Source organism: Eleginops maclovinus, chromosome 9, assembly GCF_036324505.1.
Source record: "Eleginops maclovinus isolate JMC-PN-2008 ecotype Puerto Natales chromosome 9, JC_Emac_rtc_rv5, whole genome shotgun sequence".
Taxonomy (NCBI): Eukaryota; Metazoa; Chordata; class Actinopteri; order Perciformes; family Eleginopidae; genus Eleginops; species Eleginops maclovinus.
In genome coordinates this window covers 9,830,108-9,853,388 of record NC_086357.1, presented here as the reverse complement: position 1 = coordinate 9,853,388, position 23,281 = coordinate 9,830,108, and the positions used below count along the sequence as shown (strand labels likewise).

The window sequence follows — 23,281 nt, the reverse complement described above, 5'->3', positions numbered from 1 at the left end:
GTTTTGAGTAACATTTCTTAAAGACCATTAGAACATTTTCCCACTAGCTTACTTTTCATTGTGTAATCGTCACAAATGTTAACATTTGAATTAGTCTGCAGTAGTTCTTAGGTTTATGAAAAATATGGACAAAACGTGTTATCTTTAACATTTGGCATACCAACATGTCAAAACAAATTGGACATTGTGAACAATCCTGCTTAGCATTAGCATGTTAGCATTGTTAGCATGCTGTCGTTTGAATTGAGTACCTCACAGATCCGTTAGCATGGTGGTAGACTCTTCGTCTTGATGAAATACTGTACCAAACTGGGATAAACAAATCAATCCACCACTTGCATTGATGTTCAGTTGTATAACAGCACATCAATAAAAATGCTGTTCAAGCCGCTGGCAGAGTGATAAATAAAGAAAACCTTGTTATCTCAAAAATAATTAATTATTTAGCTAACATCATGTAACATGCAGCCTTGATTAGTTTATGATGCATTCGGCCAATTTCCCACATCAGGGTCTCTTTACAGGCAATGAGAACTACAACGAAAAATGTGTCTAAAGCACATTCATATCACTTGGTGGCAGGATTTGTCAAGGAAGCAAAAAGCATGACATCAATTAGAAAGACAATATACTGTAGCTAGCTCTGCTTCATCTATTCTGATACTTTGTCTCCATATTGTGTTTGAAATTATAACAGGAGTGAAATTCTTATTTGATGGAGTCTTCTTTTAGCTGCATTTGAAGAAAAATACCCAAAACATATGGGTTTTGTTTTTTGTGCCAATCCTCTCATTACACTTCAGTGTGTGTCCTGAAACAATATTGCACACCCCATCTAAAAGTTTGCACCAAGCAATTACACAAATCCTCAGGTGCATGTATAATTCAATAGGACATGCTTACACCAGCATCAAAATAGATTTTAGCATGTTACGGGTGTCAGGGGGGCTTGTAATGGGGAAAAACAATGTTGAGACGAATTTGACAGATGACACAACTTACTCATTAAGGTTTACTCCAGAGATATCACAACACAGTTTCCAGTCCACGTCATTCTCCTAGTTTAGATTTTCATAATATACATCTCAGTATATATAATGTGTTTATAAAGGGGAGAGAAGGTTAATATTATTCTGCGTGACAAGTCAAACATGATCTCCCTTTTCTTTTTCCTTTATTTCACTCTCTACCTGTTTATATGTAATGCCATTGGGTGGGTTACTTTTTATCAATATTGATTATTGTTATGTTTCTTTGTATTTCTCCGTTTAGGTGACCGAAACAAGGACGGGCCCTCTTGGATGCAGTAACTATGACAACCTTGACTCTGTCAGCTCCGTTTTGGTTCAGAGCCCTGAAAACAAGATTCATTTGCAAGGTTGGGCATCCATAATTGAACTCCTCCAATTTTTGATGGAATTGTCGCAGTGTCTGTTCTCCAGTGAGCTTATAACAGCAGCATGAGCGTGTCAGAACGAGTTTAGCTTCAATCACTCTTTTTTTTTGCCCATGCATGCTTGCAGAGTTCTGAAGTGAATCCAAGTAATGATTCACAACAAAAGTAGCAGCACTGTGCAGTAAAAATAAAACTTTAAGTGAATCTCAGCACATTGTATGTGACGCCAAGCATATGTCAAGCTTGGCAAGAGAAAAACAGAGTAAACTAGCGTAGGCCCTTAGTGATTTACAGATCTAGTGTACAACAGCCATTTCAACTCATGTACTGCTGTACCTGAAAAGCTCTGTATTCATTCAGCCATGTGACATTTCCGTGTTTTTGTTCTTGCCTCAGGCCTTCAAGCCATTCTGCCCGAGTACCTGAAGCCAAGGTTTGTGCAGGCAGCTCTCAGCTACATCGGATGTAATGAGGAGGGCCAGTTTGTGTGCCGGGACAATGACTGTTGGTGCCACTGCGCCGTGGACTACCCGCAGTGTAATTGCCCGGAGGTGGCTCTGAGAGCTATGGAAGCCAGTGTGCTGAAAATCCGAGATTCCTGGAACATGGCCAACCAAGATTTCGAGGAGTCAGGTCAGTGTTGTCCTTTTTGCACTCATTCAGTAGGGGTGGAACTCCTACTGACAGAAAAATAAACCCCATTGTTAGTGGGCAAAAAAACCCAATGAAAACAAGGGACAAATTCGAGCCAATCGATGTAATGGGGGTTCAACGGTACACAGAGAACTTGCCTATTAACTTTAATGACTTAGATTTGGTAGTTTTTGCCAAAGTCCCAGTGTTATGTACTTTCAAAGCCAAACATGTCTTTCGCAAATGTAATGTATGTATGAATGTGTATCTATTTTATTCTCTCTTTGCTACACTTTGACTGATGCATCTTGATATAGACTGAGTCATGATGTCATTTTATAATATCATTATATACAACCGCGGAAATAATTAAGAGACAACTTCAGAATTATCAATTTCTCTTGTTTTATTATTTATAGGTATGTCTTTGAGTTAAATTTGTTCTCTTACCGACACTGGAATGGCTGCCATACATGTAGAGATAAAGATTTATCAAAACATTTCGAGTGGTCTCTTAATTTTTTCCGGAGCTGTATTCCGTAAAATAACAGCAATTTAAATTTAGAAAATCCTTTAATTTAGTCGTTGATGGTTGTGATGATATATAAATTAAGTTAAAGATCCAATACAGCCTGCCCTTGATTTGCAACAATTTCCTCAGTGACTTGATATAGGCAGATATTAAAGGCATCACTGACTCAGTAGCATGGATGATCTCTTGATAGTTGACAAACCTGTAATCTCAGAGTGTAAGTTGTCAAAACACCTAACGCTCTTCCTCGCCACTCAAACAACTACCCTTGGCTGCCATTTGAGCCTAGCTGTGTGCTGAAATTGCATGGAGAAAATCTTGATGTCCAGAAAATGAAAGGGTAGCATTTGCTGTAATGTGACTAGGTCAACAGTGAGTCAGCCAGATGAAGGTTTTTCAGTACCGTAGGGGGGAAGCTGTCACCTCAAACAAAGCACCGTAGCTGTAATATGTTAGCAGACTATGATGTAACCTGTGATGTAACACTTATTCACATTTTACGAGTGAACCATATATTCTGTTGGAATGGTAAAACAGGCAGCTAAAAACTGTCTTGTCCACTTCAAGATTTCAGCTTAAGCTTTTTGCAAGGAGATGTTATTTTTAAATCTGGTTCACACGTTAGATTTAACCTCAAATCGTGGGCACTCACAGTGTATCACATATTTCACTGAATGTCCCGACATACCGTAGCTCTTTCTCTTTTCCAGTCATTATTGAAACTATGAACCTATCCACAGGCTCTCAGGGCATCTCGCTGTTTCAGTCATTTCCAGCCCAGCCTTCAGCCGTTCTTTGTGCACCTCGGTGGCTCAGTGTGCCATTACTGGCTACATGCTTCTGTACTAAGGACAATTTGATTAGTACACAGCTGGCAATAACTTAAGCAGCAAGGTGCCCTGAGAACTGTGGTTGCTGTGTTGTATTAAATAAAGAAACATAAGTAAGTTCCTTTGAAAAGCCCTGGGGATCCACTTGTATATTTAATCTAATAGAGAACAACTAACATCAGCCGCAAATAAATTAATGATCAGTGACTTGATGGCGGACGTCATTTGCTTTGACCTTTTACTGTGTGATGCTTTAATTAGGAAAATGTATATTATAAGAAAAGGTCTCTTCACTACTACACTTTTGTTTTTCCCTTTGTGTCGTAGAAGATATTGGTTGTGTAAATTTCACTCGGGATGATTACAGTTTTTATCTTTCTATACTGTTCGGTATATAATGTATGTCATGTCAGCTGGTAAAACTTTTGCGAGTCTATACTTATCGTCCAATTTACGCAGCATCAATGATAAATAAATTATGTATTGCAACCTTATAATTTAGCAATTAAAGAAAATCGACCAAATGAGCCTCTTGATACACATCGTTACCATCCAACCCCAATTTATTTTTAACAATGCCCAGAATCTGTCTGTACTTGTGCTCCTCCAAATCTCCCAGTGTTTTCTATTTTTTTTAAATCATACCTAAAGGGGAAGGCTGTTAGTGTCCTGGGTTCAGCATCCGACAAGATAATAATGGTGGGCAGAGAATGAATTCCCAGGGATGAGTGATTGTTGTCCTGGTGATAAAATAATGGTCGAGCTCAGCAGTAACCCGGAGTATCAAGCTTCCGCAGGAAACTGGAGACTATGAATAGATATAGTCATCGTTTTGTGTACTGCACTTAGTCAATATATTTTTTGAGCAATGTTTCTTTTTTTTTTTAACCATGATTAAAGCTATGATCTTGAATCCGTAATTAAGCTGAGGAGAAGTCTTTGCTTTTGTGACAGAAACACATTTTGAGCAAACAGTGCCAGAGGGTTTCAATTAAAACAATTCTGCCGACTGATTATGCTTGATGAATCAAATTTTTATGTAAAAAACCCAGAACAATAGTTTTCATTTCTGATTCCTCTCTGCATGGCTGCAATTTTATTCATTCATTTCCCCCCCCTTCCCTTACTGCTGAATCAATATAGTATACAACCATGTATTTTTGTAACTTATTTGCATGGTTAAAGGTTACCATTCAGAGTGAAGTATGTACAAACCTGATTATCCATGAAGTAAAGCACTATATATATGACCATGGATTTTCTTGCCACAAATTCCCTTATTATGTGTTTCATTGCAGCCCTTAGGGAAACATAGACCAATATTGCCTGTGTCGCTTTTAAAGCAATGGACATGTACTGCCCTGCAATGCCCCCTTGGTCACATTGACTGAACCTATTTCTAAGATGTAAAGTATATGACCACAAAACAGTGGACGTCTCATTTTCAGAGACTCATTAAATGTAATAGGTCTTTTCAGGGGATTGGAAAACAATAGGAAAACTATTATCCATTCAACCCCCTTATGATGTTGTAGTACAAATGTCAAAGGGTAACATCTGAACAGAATTTGTGGAATCATAGCTCGCGTTTTAAAAAGCAGACCATTGAAAGCTCCCCCCAAACACTCTTTTCATATATTTTATTACAAGCTGTTAAATCAACTTATTAATTTCACAGGAACATGTAATACACCTTGCATAATCACCAGGGAAGCCAATGGCACTTAATTGGTTTTATAATCAGATGCTGTGTTATCAAGATAACGTGAACTAATTACAAACAGTGCAGTCATTTTCTCATCAGTGCTGCACTTCACATTGATTTTCCATACAACCGATCATGATTACAACGATGACAATATTGTTATTGAGTGCCTTGGAATGTAATCTGTTTGCTGTGCTGTGTGTGAGCAGTGGTTTTAAAAAATGTTTTTTCTTGCTTTCCTTCAAAACAGAATAAGCCCTGCAAAAACGGTTTGCTGTTCATTATAGAGTAAAAACTCACTCAGACTTCATATTTTGCTCAGCCCTTTTGCATTAATGTATGCATCAAACAAGTCACATCCAGTATGCCCTACAGCTCTTCAGCCCAGGTGGCCGTTCTCTCATTTTGGTTTGACTAAATCAGCCAAATATAGTTGGAAGGAAGTAGAAAAGTTAGTTTGGCGGAGTAGTTTCAACTCTAAAATTTCATCTCTCCCTGACTTGCAGATGAGTTTCAGAACTTCGTCCGAAGGCTTCCCACGTTCTACGCCCTGAACGCAACCGCCATCCAATACTTCTGGAAGGCAGAGCCGACCATCCACCAGCGTTACAAACAGCTAGAGCTCAGCACCAAGCAGCTCCTGAGCAAAGCCCGACGCATCATCAGCAAGCTTTTCGCCCTCAGCAAGAGGTGTCAAACTCAGCCCAAAATCATTATGCTGAGGGAGAGGTGAGAAGCTGATAAGTATTCCTGCTGACTTTCTTGTTAATACGGATGTGCAAGTGTGTGTGCGGGTGGTTGTTCATGTATGGAATTAAGCACAAACTCCCAAAGCTTGCAGTCACATAGCAATTCCTTTCAAGCAAGGTCTGAACGGCAATGCTCATTTATTTTCTTCCGCACATGCTTTGCTATGCCCTCAACCTCACATTATGCTAATAATGCACACAATGTACCAGCGCTTTGATATTCCATTGAGGTCCTGCTAAAGTGAGCTATAGTGTCACACCTTGATGACTTGGCTGTACTCCCAGCACAGGTCTCCTCTACACGCAGGGAATCAAAGCCACCCTCCTGTGAAATTAAAATTTGCTGTGTTTTAAAAGAATATGCTAAGTTTGGGAGATGTTCTTGTTGGTTAACTAGCCTGAGATGAAATCATGGACAAAAAAAGTTTTTCTCGTCTCCTCAGTACATCATTCAATCGATTTTATTCCTCATACCGAGTCAAATAGTCTGCAGACTCCAAGCTTATGAAAAAGAAATGTGATTTAGGCAGTACAGTAAATGCAGCCAGGCTTATTTTAGGGGCTATTTCAGGTGAAAAACTCTGCAGATGGGATGTTAGCTGCATCAATTTCACTGCCCAACACCTAAAAGAATATAAACCAGTTCATTATTTTTCTCATATTTTACCATAACTTATGCAATCATATCAGACCCAAAATACCTCTGCTGTTTCAACGTCTTAAATATTTTGGCTTTCTTATTGACTTTTAAAAATAGCAAAGACCAATGTTTTAATGTGAGTACAATAGCCAGATATATTAAGATACTTTTAATGATTTAGTGCCCACTTGTCCTTATTTTCCTTTAAAAAATGTGCCAAGTAAAATTGCAAGTTTGGTCTCATGCAGTATGTATGTTAAGGTGATCATTTTTAAAGGTGCAAATATTGAACACCATCTCTCTTTGGTGGTCATTTTGTGTCTCTTTGTAGATGTGACAGTTTGTGATCATTCTGTCTATGTATATGGTTATTTTGCCTTACTTTACCTTATTTATCTCTTTGTAGTCAGTTTTTGTTTCATAATTCTTCAAGATTCAAGACTTTATTGTCACAGTAGCTACAGTGTAGATATGGCAATGAAAAACATAATGCCCAGGCTCCTCCAACAATGCAACTTGAACAGTATAGAACATAAAACAAATAAAACAAATAAAAATAGGGAAAGAAATAACAGAATATAAATCAAAGTTGATTGGTGTATCCTGCCTGTACCTAGTAGGTCGCTCAGTAATTCCAAAACGGAACCGTTATACAAACAACCGTTAGACATTATTTAACACCTTAGTTTAATCGAATTCTACAGAGGAAAATGAAAAGTCTGAGAGAGGACACTTTGAAATGTATCTGTAACAATGTGAGACTACAGCCAGGCACAGTGAGAAATAGATAGATACAATATTATGCAATACACTGTTATTTTATCTCCTTTTGCGACCACAGAAGAGGAGCAATGCAACACTTGTTTATCTCTCACACTACTTTTTGTATACCTACTCTTATCTAGTACAATATGATTGAATGAGCCAGTTATCGTCATTCAGTTGGCAGCTTTACCAAGGAACAATATTTACACATCTTAAACCAACAACAGATCCTATTGATGAAGCACATATCATATCCCTCATTATCTCATATTGACTTATATTGCTTTGAATGTCGTAATTTGCCTCAAATTATCAGTTTTTATGACTAATATTACATTTTACAAAACTGAATAGATTCAAGTGTTTTTCTTAAGGATGTGTTTTTATTTGTTTGGTTAGTTTCATTATTTACAGTTTAAATTTAAAAGGGTGATTCTAGTCGGATGCAAAAAGACTCCCTGTTCAAAAGCAAGTGCCAGTACAAATGCTTACCTATAGCACTATTTAATTACAATGAAATAAGATGATGCAGTTTTAAGTGACGTGTAAGTGATGAGCTAATAAAAAGGCACACCCATAAGTGCATTTGTATTAAATCCAGCTTTAGAGTATCTGAGGCAAATTTAGAGGGAGCCGTATTAGTGCAATAAAACATATATTAGGAGTGAGAGTAAATTCTTAAACTGGATATTGTGGATCCTGCTGTGATATACCCTGGTGCTCTCAAAAGATCTAAGCAGGAGTCCATTAGTTCATTAATCAGCCTCACACATTTTTACGGTAGGAAATCATTGCTTTAAAAGATTTGCACAAAATGCATTACTAAATTACATGTCAAATGTCGACAAGTGTGATACTACACTATTTTACATTGTGCACTGATTGTCAATATTCTACAACATCGTTCCTTAGTACCTAATGACCTTTTTAATGAATGAACGTTTTTTTTCCCCATCATTATTCAAAAGAAATGTTTATGTATCTCTGCATCAGTATGAACAATGAGGAACAACATTAACAGAAATATGAAATGCTTATGACAAAGTGCACAGATCCATTTCTGGGGTTCTACAGTAGTGTAACTCCCTGGTCTGGAAATAATAAAATAGTAATTATTTTTCCGGAAGCTGCACTGTCTGAAATTACAAGGTGTCAGAATATTATCGATGGAGCCGCCATACTAATGTTTTTTTGGTTCACCAAGCAAACAAATATTGCTTTTAAGAGGAAATAATTGAGTGTATCTTCTTTAGGGGAAAAGTTTTGCTCCCTAGTGGAAATTGAATCTGCAGCAGAAGGAGAAAGATAGTGTGATGCATTGATCAGTGTGAATTGAGCTGGCAGACAATGAACAGATTGCAGAATGAACACCCGGCTTCTCTTTGGTCCACACTGCATACTGCGTCTGCATGACAGTTTACATGTCCTGCTGACACGATGCGCTTTGTGATGGCAGGAAGGCTTCCTCTCACTTGCTGTGCACAGCCTCCACTCTGGAAGTGAGATATGCACAACTGACTCTAACTGATGAGTTTCAGAGGAGCTGGGTGATGTTAGCACATTGTATCAACTCAGGGTTCACACAGGTCATTAAAAAGTTTTAAAAGGCATTGGTTTTCTGAATCCTAAATAGAGTCAACATTCCTAAAACCAAACTTCTCCTAAGACATGGACAGTAGTATTGCATGAGTCTATTTAAGGGGCCCTATTCTGTTAATTTTCTGGTTTTATAATTGTGTTTTACTGCCTCTGCTGCACCTGTTTTTGCCCTCGAGAGCCCAGTGTGTTCTGATTGGTCTGTTGTGATCGACAATCTCAAACCCTTAGAGATGTCCCGCCCCTTAGCCTGTCACAAACAATTTGTTGTAGTGCTAGCCAACAGAAGCGCAAGTGTGTGTCACTATGTCGCGGAAGTAAACAATGGACTATAATTGAGGTATTTTCAGGCAGGAGGGAGTATGTGGGAGAGAAACTTGTGAACTTGTGGGATTTCAGCCTTTGTGGACCAATTACATGTGCAAAAACCTAGATAACACATTAAAGGAAAGGGGAAATCCCAAAAGAACAATAAGGCCCCTTTAGAAATTACAGAATGCCTCTTACTCTCAAATATTTAAGGCATTGGAATAAAGACAGTTTTTCTCAATTGTTTGTATTGCTTGATAAATGCAGCAACAGAGTCATTCGCAGTATTGGAGACTGAAGTTGTAAAGTGGTATATGTTAAACATACAACATGCAACTGAATTGAAAATGTTACTTTCTTGTTTTTTGTACTTCTATCATCAACAAGCATACAGTAGTATGGTGTTATCACACTCAGTTTGGCATGTCTATGGAATAATGATGGGTTCCTGAAGCTGAGACAATAGTGTTTCTTTGTCATACAGTTAATTAAAACAAATTGCATTTAAATATGTTGTATAAAATGAAACAAAAATGATCACGCTAATAAAGGACATTTTTTTCTGCACTCATTAGCTATGTGGAGCAGTTTTCCAATTTAGAGCTTCATGTAAAATGTATCAGAGTAAATTCAGTCATTAGTTGAGTTTGAGCGTTCTGTTATAAACGATTGCAAATTGCTTTCATTTGTTGTACTTGGCCATGGCATGCTGTGTGCACTCGCATGCATTTGACAGTTTTTATTGTTTCTCATCACATTTTTGGTAAAGAAAAGTCAGCACCACACACTGCTTTAGTATTTATTTCTGTGTAGAAATGGGAAATGCACTGATGTAGACCCTGTTTAAAAGCACTAAAATATGCCTTTTGTTTGCTCTACACTTGGTTTGTAAAGTTGTGAAAAGAAACATGTCTCACTTTGGATGCCTTTGATCTAATATTCATCATTAAAGGTAACATTTCCAGGGCCACACACACTCTGAAGCCCAGCTTTTTAAATAGTCACACAACTGCTGGGAACAATGTTCAAAAATACATTTGTTGAATTTAAATGACTTGTACATGCACTTTTGTTTGCCCTAATTTCATTTAACAGCTGCAAATGACCAAACTAACAAAACTGCTTACTCTGCACGAGAAGAAAAGGGAGGGACTCAGAAATGTGACAGATGTGGAACAAAGTGAATGAAAAGACTGATCTACAACATTATATTCTAGGCATGTCGGCCATCTGCTTTCATTTTTTTAACAAAACAAACCCAGGCATTTTGATTTTAAAAGATGAGGCTTTCTTCTACAGCATCAATCAAAGTGTAACAACAAAGTAATCAGAATCCGAATGAAAAATCATTGTTCTGCGATGAGCTTATCACACCCTAGGAGGTATTGTCATTGTCATTTGATAATTCAAATTGGCTAACTTTTTAGTGCTAAACTAAAATATAGAACTATGGACTGTTATTCTCTAACATTACATCTTTAGACTTGTATTTCTGACCAAAAATACCCGAAATATGTGGGCAGAGAAGCATTTCTAGAAGGATTTTATGGTGTTACGTATTTTCTATGTAACATTTAAATGTGGGCTGGTGTGAATCTCTGGAGAATATGAAGCAATACAGATCTGTGTAGGACGGTTGACCTTCAGCCATACTGCCCTCACCCACGTCGTTATTAGGAAGCTGACTAAGGAGATGTTATGCTGTATTTTTTATTACTTAAAAATTCAAATGTAAACACACAGTACATCTCAAACCAATTATATCACTTGTCTTAAAATTACAACACGGAAGCTAAAGGTTAAACTAGGTTTCATATAATTAAAGGCATTAGTTGGATGCCATATATCACATTTAGCAATATGTTTTTTTAAACATATTTTTTCCTAGTGCAGTTTAAAATGAAAAAGAAGTGTTTACATTTTGAGGTGCCTTGGTACAGTTTTGTTTATGTGGTTTTGAGCAATGGTTTATTTCATTTCATTTGTACCTTTTATGGATGTGTAATAAAAGTAACTTTGTGTTTACGGTAAAAGCAAAGACAGAACTTGATAATTAAACTTTTACATTTTTAATTAACTTTTTTAAATATAGATTATAGAAAAAATAACAAAAGGGGAACAGGATAAACACTAATTAAATTTTAAACAAAAAGAAAAACGTGTTTTTAACTTTTGTTTTCAGGTAAAAAGACCTCGTTACACAACTCTATTTATTATATTTCTTATTAAATCCCATATACAGTTAATACTTGTATTCATGTGGTTCTAAGGAAGAGGTTATCTTGTATTAACTGTAAATCTTACATACTTCTATTTTATTTTTTTTTGCAACAGGCCCTTCAGCTACTGGCTGAACTACATCCTCTCCATCATGTACTGCAGTGAGAACAACCACATTGGCTCCTACCTGGAGGATACCCGGAGTTGCTCCTGTCCCTACGAGCACCCCCCCTGCCAGGGTGTGATCCCCTGCACGGTGGGCGAAGGCACATCCTGTGCCTCCTGCTCCTACGAGAACCGCTCCCGCTGCGCCACCTGTAACCAGGGTTACATGCTGAGTCAGGGCTTGTGCCGCAACGAAGTACCTGACTCCACGGATCACTACATCGGCTTCGAGACGGACCTACAGGACCTGGAGCTGCGCTACCTTCTGCAGAGACGTGACAACCGCATCAGCATCCACGGGATCTTTGTCAGCAACGATGTCAGGCTGAATAACTGGTTTGACCCATCATGGCGGAAGAGGATGCTGCTGACGCTGAAAAGTAATAAATATAAGTCAAACCATGTCCACATGCTCCTGGGGATGTCTTTACAGATCTGCCTTACCAAGAACAGCACTCTGGACCCCTTGCTGTCTGTGTATATCAATCCGTTTGGGGGGAGCCATTCAGAGAGTTGGATCATGCCCACTGAACAGGACAACTACCCAGACTGGGAAAGGACTAAATTAGACCTTCCCTATGACTGCTACAACTGGACTTTGACTTTGGGCAACAAGTGGAAAACATTTTTTGAGACAGTCCACTTTTACCTGCGCAGCCGGATTAGAGGGCCCTCGAGTAGTGGGAATGGAACTGTATATTATGAACCCTTGGAGTACATGGAACCGGGGAAAAATCTTGGCTACATGAAGATAAACAGCATCCAGGTGTATGGCTATAGTATGCATTTTGACCCAGATGCGATCCAGGACTTGATTTTACAGCTTGACTACCCATATACTCAGGGATCGCAGGACTCGGCCCTGCTGCAGCTGCTTGAGATCCGGGACAGGGTCAACAGGCTCTCCCCGCCCGGAGCTCAGCCTCTGGACCTTTTCTCCTGTCTGCTGCGCCACCGGCTCAAACTGTCCACCACGGACGTTGCCAGGATCCAGGCAGCGCTGCAGACTTTCAGTGCCAAGCAGCCCAACTCGTTGGAATACGAAACTACCAAATTATGTAGCTAATAAGTGGGCAGGAGGCCAGGTGCACAGATGGCGGAGAAGTTATCACACAGGCATGATGACGGTTAAGAGCAATTCTGGAGCCGAGGAAGGGACATTTGGGGGACATTTTTGTTGTTTTCATGGATCTCAAGAGCGCATTTTAGATCCTCATGTCAGCTTTCGTATAAATTTGTACAACATTGTAGATTTAAGGAGCACCAAATTTGCCTCATGCTGTAGCTTTTTTCCGTTCCTCTACGGATGAAAATAATAACTTTGACAGTCGATAGTATAAGTTTAAATCTCTGCCATCACTGATATGTTGCCAGTGTGATGACGTTTGTAGGTTGCACAAATTGAAATCGCTCACGTAAGTAAACAAAAGCTTTTGCTGAAGTATTACCCAAGCAATGTAAGCATCTCACAGATATAAACATCTCAACACCAGCATGTTTTTTTGTTTGTACTTTTCTCATCACATTTACTTCCCCCTCAGTACAAAGATAAACATATATCCTTGTTTTACTACCATGGACCTCCCTTATAACCTGGCACATGATGGGCACCTCATTGTTTTTAGCTTTCCATTCGACAATAAACTCATTTTTTAAAACTGTAATACACATTTTTGTAAGAAAATGACAAACAACAACTCAATAAACAAACAAATAGACAATGTATTATTCCAGATTTGCTGATAAAAACGACACCATGATCACAGTATATGTTACATGTGCTTTTATTTTTATAATGCTGTTGTTTGTGACAAAGTAAAAAAAAAACTAAAAAAAAACAGTGTCTATAAAATGTATGATACAATTTGTTAATACACTAAATAAAAACATTTTTATGTGTGGTCTATAGATGGTGTACTTTTTATACAAGGAATACAAGTACTTTTTCACAGCAGCTGTCACTCCTCAAGCTTGATTGCAGCAGCTCGTTAAGGGTATTAATAACACCTGTGCTTTTTCTGCTATCGCACGGCACTGTCCGTCGTACAGCGCCACTTTAGCTTGACTTCACATAAAGCATTTTATAAAAGCATTTCTCTGTTATGCTGGCACTTTCAAATGCATCTGGATCTGTTGTCAGGGCACCAGCTCTTCAAGGCCAAACATGCAAATGCAATGGCTTAATAATAATAGATAGAATCGGAGGATGAAACCCTCTTTATTGTCACATACATGCACACAGCAGAGCACACACAGTGAAATTGGTCCACTGCATTTAACCCATCCTAGTACTAGGAGCAGTGGGCAGCTATCGTGCAGCGCCCGGGGAGCAATGGGGAGAGAGATGTCTGGTGCCTTGCTCAAGGGCACCACAGCAGGGCCCAGGAGGTGAACTGGGACCTCTCCAAGTAGCAGTCCACTTTCCATATTTCAAGTCTGTTTGGGGACTTGAACCGGCGACCCTACAATTCCCAGTCCAAGCCCCTGCAGACTGAGCCACTGCTGTCAAGGGAAAAATGTTTTACAACTCAAAACATTTCTAGAAAGGAATAAACATGCTCCAGTTTCGGAAACAGTGCCAATTGAAAATCACATACAGAAATTCAAAATCAATACTCAGAAACATGCTGCAAATGTGCTGCAAAAAAAGCCAACACAGAGAAGAACAGCCTTTAGGAGGAGTGCTACGTTGACTTTTTTTATTTATTAGGTGTCACAATATTGTGAAAGAACAGATTGAAGTCTAATGCCAAATGTCTAAGGTGTTGTATTTTGATTACCCTAGTTGGGCAGGTCACACAATGTTTGTCAAATTTGAGCTGAAAAACTAGCAAATATGTAATGTATCCATATTTCCACAATAGGTTCATGTTCAGATAAATCAATACACAATAGACACCATATCCACAACGATAATCAACCTTCTTAAGCAACCAAACGATTTCTGTTTGTTGAGCAAAAGCGGTTTACAGACCTTTTGGGGGCTCGATTATTTATGATAACATGACATTTTTTGGATGAAGACGGATAATGTTATTGGGAAGCCAATGTCATATTTTCTTTGTGATTATGACAATTTCAAGACTTGAAATTTCAAAGCTTAGGTGTTGGTTACTAGCTATGTTTAAAAATAATCAAACATTAAATTGAGTTATTATAAAATAATAGGCCTTTTGTCATCATCATGCATGGTAAAAAAGACGCAGAATGTACTGTCACACTTAAAATGTTGCTCTAGTGCCCCTTAAACACATTCAAGCTGGTTGTAAATCTTGACTGGATTCCACCTGTTGTAAATTCAGTTTATTGAAAGCCAAACCTGTATACTGTATATGAGGTTTCACAGCAATAATGCTTATCAAAGCAAAAACCACAAAGCATGTGGTCAAAGGACCAGCCTGCATAGCTCAGACACAAGGTTGTATCGAGGCACAAAAGACAATCCTGCTGCATTGGAGGTTGCCAAGAACACAGTGGGCCCTAGAAAGTACTTAACCAAAAGTACTGAATAAACAGCTAAGGCAGCAAGGGTGGCTTCGGGACAACTCTACTATTGTCCTTGAGCCCCAGCCATACTCTGAAACCAATCGAACATACAAGTGCGGAGAGGAACGGCAGAAAATCCCCAAATCAAGTTGTGCAAAGCATCAGGGATGAAACCGCTGCCAAATAAGTACTGAGTTAAGCATCTTAACACTAATGTCCATGATGTGATCTTAGAAAGCCATAACCCTAACCCTAACCCGTTGTCACAATAGAGTATTGGGTGGTTTCACAATTGGAAAAAAATGGGTCTCAATGTGCTGTGTATTGATCAACCACCTGTAATGGACTTTTTTCACAGCAACGATTTTGACAACTCATGGTGGGAGAAGCACAGTATTTAACAACCTTAATGAGCTACATTACACTTAGGGGAGGCCCTGGTGTTGTGCATGCTGGTTTACTTGAATAGCTTACTGTGTCACTTTATGGACTGTGTCATTGTTAATTATATCGATATCACCTGTGCTCTTGCTACTATGACAATTCAAATTCAGTTAAAATGCTCGTACCGTAGAGGCCAGCTGTTATTAATGTGTCTTACACACATCTGTAGTGTGCAACATAAGCAGATTAAAGTGTGAGAGGATTGTTTTTTTTTTATCATCTGCTTTTTATAGGAATTATATTTTTGATGTTGATGTCTACTGGTATTTCTATCTCATGAGCTCCTTGAGTGAATTTATTCAAATTTAGCACACTTGTAACTTGAATTGTCAAGAACTCACAACAAACCATTTTTTGGCCCTCTGTCTCAGGCTTACATTTTCCAGGGAAATATTCCCTGATCCGTCCTAAAACCTATAACAGAAATGCTCAGAAGTCTCTTCCAATTCTGGGAGGATACAATGAATTCAATATCTAGGAGGTGGCTGTTAATCCAGCCAGATGAGGAGTTCACATGTTATACTTAAGCATATTATATTTTGTTGTTTAAAGCGGCCATAGAAAGCATCTATCTGGTATTTTAAATTGTTCTCTGATATCTGCAAAGAAGGTATATAACTTTAGTTGATCCAAAAAATGTCCAGATGCGGTTTTACAGGCCCATTTACAACTCTATGATTTGGTCCTAGAATGAAACAAGCTGAATTGCCTTATTTGGGGCTCATTTAAATAATTTTGATGAGCTCTGCTCTGATGGCTGGTTTATAAGGAGTGATCCATGGCTGCCTCAGAGCCCGCAGAAGTAAGTGAAGTTTGCGAAACTGTGAGAGATGAACCATGGAGGCTATTTGCATCCAACCTTACATGTTTGAGCCTTTATCGGAGGAGGAAACCGATGAATTTGAAGAACCGCCAGTTGGTCGGAGATTGGAGAGCAACGTTACGGAGTGGTAAGTGTTAGCGTTAGTGTTTCCAGCAGCTGGTGTATGCAAATGTTGGGGCTGGACTACCGTGTGTGACGTCACACACAGGGACTGTTGTAATTCGCCCGTTTTACTGCTGTGATATGCATATTCATGATGTGCACGTGAAGGAGAACAATTGTGTCTGAGATTCACAGTATGTCAGTTCAATGTACCGAACTCTCCTTATTCAACTATGCCAAGGTAAATACAGGTTTCCATTCTATGGCACATTTAAATGTATACAAAGAGTAATATAATATTCAAAGAACTTGTTCAATCAGAAAAAGAGATGTTTCACATCAGAGAGATTAAGAAAAATAGCCACAATTGAGACAGCAACATTTAAGATTCTTCTCATACTGCAACAAAAAAAAGTGGAAAGTGAATATAATGGGGAGCCATTCCGTTAAGAGCTCCCTTTTATATACCTTCCTGTAGTAATATTCAACAGTCAAACTTTTCTTCTTGAGTGAAAATTAGCTGTAATTTTCTTTTCCTGCTTTAAGAGGTCAGGTAATCTATGCAAAACAGATTTACAGAAAAATAATATGTCAGCCTTTCTTTATCATTAAAGTGTAATTCATTCCTTTGGACATCAATTCAGTATATGAGGCAGGATAAAAAGTGTTCTTTTTCGTGGTGTGATAGCTCTTTACAGAGCATGTGATACTATATATTTGTATTGTTTTTAGATTAAAGCTACAGACTACCACATTTGGCAGATTATCAAGATATTCAGCAATGCATATGATGCTTGTGGTAACAGGAATAGGATTTCAGTGCCTAAGATTATATTTTGGATTTGTGCGGATGGATGGCTGCTGCAGGTGGGGGGTGGGGTGGATACTGCATCAAAGCCCGTTATCTCAGGTGGTTCTTTAACTGGTTTGTAGCAGTCTGTTGTAATTTGCTGGGGTTTATGTCTTACTCCATAAGCCATAAAAATAAACCATCACTTCCTGTGACCATAAATTGCTCTGTGCTGTACACGTCTAGTATGCAGCTGCTCCTCACAAAGCCATTCTCTTTCTCCCCTTGATCTTTAACCATTTCAGAGGATGAAAGCGGAGACTGTGGAAATGCAGGTTCAAAGACTCAAATCGCCCAGAGTGATCCCTATCACACGATAAGACGGCAATAATGCCTTGATGAAAACACAAAACAGAATCATTTAGCTCTCCAGCCAAAACATTAATTTTGTTCGTTCCAATTAACAGAAATTGTATTCAAAGCAAATGCTGATCAAGGTAGTGTCAATATGTGAACAGATTTTCCATTTAATAACTGTTCAAGATTTTATTTCCTGCAAGGCTAAAACAAATGTGATTCATTCAAGTGCATGTTTTCTCAGAAAATATAACCATGACACACATAAGGCTTGCTCTAGGTTGAAAACATATTCCAGACTGGAAGTGCCTCTATTAGCCAGCAGGGGGCAACTTTTCTGGTGGCATAATGAAGTACGAGTGTATAGAAATCTATGAGAAAGTGACCTTACTTTTCCAAAATGTTATACTTCGGCAAACGTGTTACTGACAAGTTCATTGTCTGAATCGCACAGCATGTTGTTTATTTTTTATTTAGAGTAAATGAGCAAACAGCTAATGGCTAAATTGTGATGCGCACGTCCGGTTTGGGTGCACTCTGTGTATTTGTCTGACAACATTAATGCTTTCACAGTGTGTTTTCAGTTCATGAAAGTTAAATGGAACCTTTGAGTAATTCTGCAATACAGTGTAAAGGCTAAACATGTGTGTCAATTCTGCCAAATTGCCAGACTCAAGGCTTAATAACCATTGACCAACAATTTGACATAACGGTGACAGCATCCACTTCTTAAATTTAAATAAAAATGTTGAAATTGTAATATTTTCTGTTTTTATAATGAATCCTTTCTAGCTCCTATACAAATGTTTATGTCTAGATCTTAGTTCAACACAACAGTGGGTACATTTTTTGTTTGCATGATGGGCTGGAAGTAGAACCATTTGCCTCCTCAAGAGACAGATGTTCTGCGATTTGAGAGTCAAAATACTTCCGCAATCAGCATGTGCTGCTTTGCTTTTATTGTTCAGCATTGTGTTGTTTCTCCTCAGCCTAGTCCTAGCCGCAGTTCCCCACAGAGCAATCTGCATGGCTCTTTGAAAATGTACTTCATAGTTCAGCACACAAGCTGCAATCAGACACAATTCCCAAAGTGACCCAGAGCGTCGTAGCCTTTTTCTCCAACAGAAAGAAAACACTCATGCATGCTCATAATGCCTTAATAGTAGCACTAAAACATAGTGTGAAAGGATGAAAGTGAAAGAGTGTCATTTGTAGAGAATGCGGTGGGTGAAGGTGATAATATTATCATCATCTCTATGCCAGATCCTCAGAGAAAACATTCCCTCGGAAACAAAGCAAGCAGAGACACAATGTCCTCTCCTGTGACTTTAAGAACTGCAATCTAAAAAGAGAGCCAGAGTAATTTGCTTCATATAACAATAAATGTCTGAAACATGAAGGAGTCGTGAAGGTTATTGACATTCAAGTGGCCCACCTACAGTGTACTTGAACTGAATATTTAGAGAACAAATGTTTAGGGTTATAAGTTATTTTTATGCACAATGTGCTTCTTTGCTAGAGGGGGTAAGTGAATCTAATTTAGCGGCAATAAAACTAAATTAATGGACTGCGAGCATCGGAGCACATAAAGAACTAATTCTATCTGAAAGTAACATTAACATAGAGAATATGTAATTGCAAAAGGGGGTCTATAAAAATAGTGATTTGCTCGGCCAAATGCAAATTTGTCCCTCAATCAACTGCCAAATTCTGTTCAAGCGTGATGAAGGCTAAAAACTGGATCAGGGGCAAGTATTTTATCCTCACATCATCAGATTTCAGAAAAGCCCTCAAGTGAATAAAATATTTGAGATAATGGAGTAGAAAGATAAGCACAGCTTCGAGGATTTCCAACTGCAAACTTCCCTATAGTTACAGCAATGCTGTGTTCCTCCTTGGTTGCCTTTAGAGCTGTACCGACGAGAAAGTCATGTTATGGACCCACATCAAATTTTAATTAACTCCAAGGAGTATGAAGAACCCTAAACGTTACTTTTTAGCACATCTTTTTGGTTTTTCTTCTGTCAAGAACTTCTCTCAGCAGCTTAATTTCCAGTCACTAAAAGCACTTTTTAGCTAGCAAGTTCTGATAAACCATAAATGCTTAGCAACAATTGTTAGACAGACAAAGTAAAGCAACTGGCCCATCTTAGAGCTCAATGTCAACTGTCTAAAGAAGATGAGCTTTTGGAGCATGTGGCGATATCTCTAGTTTTCCGGGGCAAGACTGTGCCGGGCAAATGTTTATAGTCCAATGAAATACTTCAGGTGCAGGGCTGGAGTTGTAATTGAGACACAATTTTTAAAACCACATTTCTTTTTACAAGTTTAGAAGTCAATTTTAGGCTGAATCATCATCAGACAAAAGCTAATGGTTTCCAAAACTGCAATCCTCCAAATGCAATATACATAATTAGCGTTTCTAAAAGGGATCGTTTACATTCATAAAACCAAAACCTGCTCAAACCAAAGTTTTCGGATAGATCTTCTCCCATTGCATTGCATCATTGCAGAATCAGATTAGCAACTAGCTGGTGAAAATAGTCAAACAGGTAGCTGCTAAAGATCCCAACAGTTTTTTAGGAATTAAAAAAATGACAGTACATGGTGGGTTTAAATCCATCATTTGGTCAGAAACACTGAGGTTATAATATTTCTTTTTAACCAACTGTTTGATTTCAGTCTGGCATTTGAGTGTTTTTGTCCGTAAACAGCATAAACTCAAGCTAATCAAAAACTCTGATAATGCTTGTGTAATGTAGTGCAGATGTGTTGTGGACAATTGAGCTATGAAGAACTAACTACAGAAAGACACAATTAAGAGTTATTAGGCAGAGTTATAATGTGATTATAAATCAAATGACATATCCTCCAGCAAACCCATCCCATTAGCTAGTACCTGTAATTGTATTAAAGTTGTATCATGGATATTAAGTATCTGTAGGCATACATTTCTTTATTTCACATCTAATTGTGTCATCCTTTCTTTCTTTTTGTCCACCTCCTTTCCCAGTGCTGGTGAGCCAGGTGTGAGAGAAAGAGTCAAATACTCCATGCTTAGTATCACACCCACTTTCCAGCGATCACATTTCTCAATCATTGATAAATCCCATTTAAAATCCTAGTAACATGCTTGACTTTGCAATGGAAACGTAGATCCGGCACTTCACTCTGTCTTTCAATATGGAACATGTGTCATTATATTTGTTTTTTGATTAAAGAAAGCTGACGCTCAGATGTCTAGTATACCATCACACTTTTGAAAGAGGTTTTAAAGCTCTGATGTGAAAATGGAGCTATTTCTGCTCAAGGCTTTGAAAGCTCTGTCACTGGGAGCAGGATGCATAACAAAGCCCTTACTGTTCTTTTTAGAATTTGAATACCATTTCTCTGATCTCTTTTTATTCTTTAAAGAACCAGAAAATAGAAATGTGAGGCTCAAAAGGAAAAACTACAGTAATAAAAATATACTAACCTCATTCCTTTAGGAAATAAAACACATCCCGCTCTTTTATCAGCCGCCCTTCTCAACATCATAGCTTGCCCTCTTGCCCGACCTAATTATGCATGCCAGCAAAAAAGTATTTGGTGTCCATTTCTATTCCAATTGCTTATGATAGCAGGAGCACCATGGTCTCCTCTGGGGCCAGAGAAATGCTCATTTGAAAAATTGCCCAGACGTGCAAGGAGGTTGCCAACCTCAATTTTTGATGCAGTAGCTCATTTTGTGTGTCTTCCTCAGGAGTCAAAGCCCAGCCCCACCGGAGGCCCGAGCCACACTAGCCAGCCAATTATCAAGGCCTTTTCCTGCACCTGCCCACTGCCGCCAAATACAAGTCTGCAGCTCCACCGCAGGCCAGGGAGCAATCAAAGCTGATGGCCCACTACAGCCCAACTCTGACAGGCTAACGGAGCTGTGGTGGCATTTAATGACAATAGTTCAAGTGTTTTTCCTGCAGTGACAAATCATGCATCAAAGACTCAAAACATCGATTAAAAAAAATTAATAAAATGACAGACCTAAAAGAAAAAGATACATCTTTAGGGGAAACAATCTGACTCTATATCTAGTCCACAATTATTTATTGATAGACCTAGTCCTCTTTAACATATGTGTGTTTCCTTCTACCTTAGATTTGTCCTAAACTGCCAGATTTATATTCAAGTACACTTTTGGCTTGGAAAATAATGTTTGTAGTAAATGAAATTGTGTTGCAATGTTCACTCCCAGCTAACCCAAATCAGTAATCAACCCTATTTCAAAATCCCAATTTCCTGCTTCCTCCCGGCCTCCACACTGTCCTTAATCATCTCAATCATGCATTGCTGCTAAACACTTCTGTAGATAATATTTTGAAACTTCCGTGTGTACAGTGTTATTGCAGCAAATGGAGTGAGTAATGTGGTGGATGCTGTCGGACTGGCAAACGCATTATTGGGCATCTGTCCGTGTGATGGAGTGATTTGAGAGCAAGAGAGAGCCCAGCCAGTGTGACTTTCCAAAACATGTCATCTCAAGGTAAAATCACAGAACACTTGCTCATTTACCCAACCAGATTGAGTGTCTTGGCAACAAATAAAGGCATCATTTAGTGTTGGTGTATATCAAAAAACTCAAAAATGTTGCTAAAGCCCAAATACTCTTTATGTTTCACTTTCTCTTGAAGCCACTTCCAGGGATGCGTTGCATTTGCAAATCACAATAATTCAGCAAGCTGATCAAAACAAGGCAACTGATTGAGCGCTGTCCTGGATGTAAATTAGTCTAGGTCTTTTTTCCCAGCCTCCTGAGACACAGGAGATTGAGTGTTGAGGAGATAAGAGGAACAAGTTGTCAGTGTGAGGCGATAGACTGATTGGAGTCTAGATTGGATGAAAAAAATGGTCTGCATAAGTAGTTGCTGTCGTTTCCAATCAGTTGGACAGCAAAATCCAAACATACTTTGTTTGTATACACTCCAGTTTTCTCATCACATTCTTTTTACGAAATGCAAGAGTTTTACCATGTATCCTTGAAAGAGGCCCTTCATGGGGGACCACTGTTCTTGATAAGTAAGGCATAATTTACATCAGCATTTTATTTTGTCCAGGAGATTCAAATATTAAACAATAATACAGCTTTAAAAAAGTGCGAGTGGTTTTCTAATCATGCTTTCACATAGAACAGAAATGTTGAGAGTGGCAGCCTTTCCTGAGATCATAAAGTTTAAATATTCATTTTTATTAAGGAAACACATTTCCAATTACACTTTCCAACCTACGTGGAATTCATGCATCGCATGAACTGGACTTAACATACTGTAAGTAAAGCTGGGGCTCATTAAATTGTCCGTAGTCCTGCAGTCAAAGCTAACTGACACTTCACCTCCTGTGAAGTGTCAGTTAGCATCAGCATGAACGTTGGGTATTTTCATCATGGATGTGAAACGTGTGCCTGAGTAAATGCAGGATGTTCCTGAACTAATACAATATTTTAGTGGGAACCATTTCTTATAACCAGCAAACAACACCAATCAGAGTAACCTGGGGCAACATGTATAAACTACAGAAGCATAAACGACTAGCCGAAAGAGGAGATTGATATGATGGTAATAAGCTCCTTGTTACCATCATATTCCTAGTTAGTTCTGAGATAATTCAGCAGCTGATCTGAACACAGACACTGAAAAAAACTTTCCAATATTGCACTTTGTACATCCTTGATTCATTAATTTCTTGGGTTACAGACCGACACACAGG

At 38.5% G+C, this 23,281-nt stretch overlaps 1 protein-coding gene across 3 annotated transcripts in view; it reads left to right on the top strand.

Annotated features, from left to right (window-relative positions):
* LOC134869787 (BMP/retinoic acid-inducible neural-specific protein 3-like) overlaps positions 1-13,387 on the top strand; it is a 46,164-nt gene extending 32,777 nt beyond the window's left edge. For all 3 annotated transcript variants that reach the window (XM_063891689.1, XM_063891688.1, XM_063891690.1), the window contains exons 5-8: positions 1,273-1,378; positions 1,793-2,029; positions 5,603-5,825; positions 11,490-13,387. In XM_063891689.1, coding sequence (XP_063747759.1) covers positions 1,273-1,378; positions 1,793-2,029; positions 5,603-5,825; positions 11,490-12,606 — 1,683 coding nt within the window. In that variant the 3' untranslated portion in view covers positions 12,607-13,387. The remainder of the gene's footprint in view (positions 1-1,272; positions 1,379-1,792; positions 2,030-5,602; positions 5,826-11,489) is intronic.
* Positions 13,388-23,281: the final 9,894 nt, after the last annotated feature.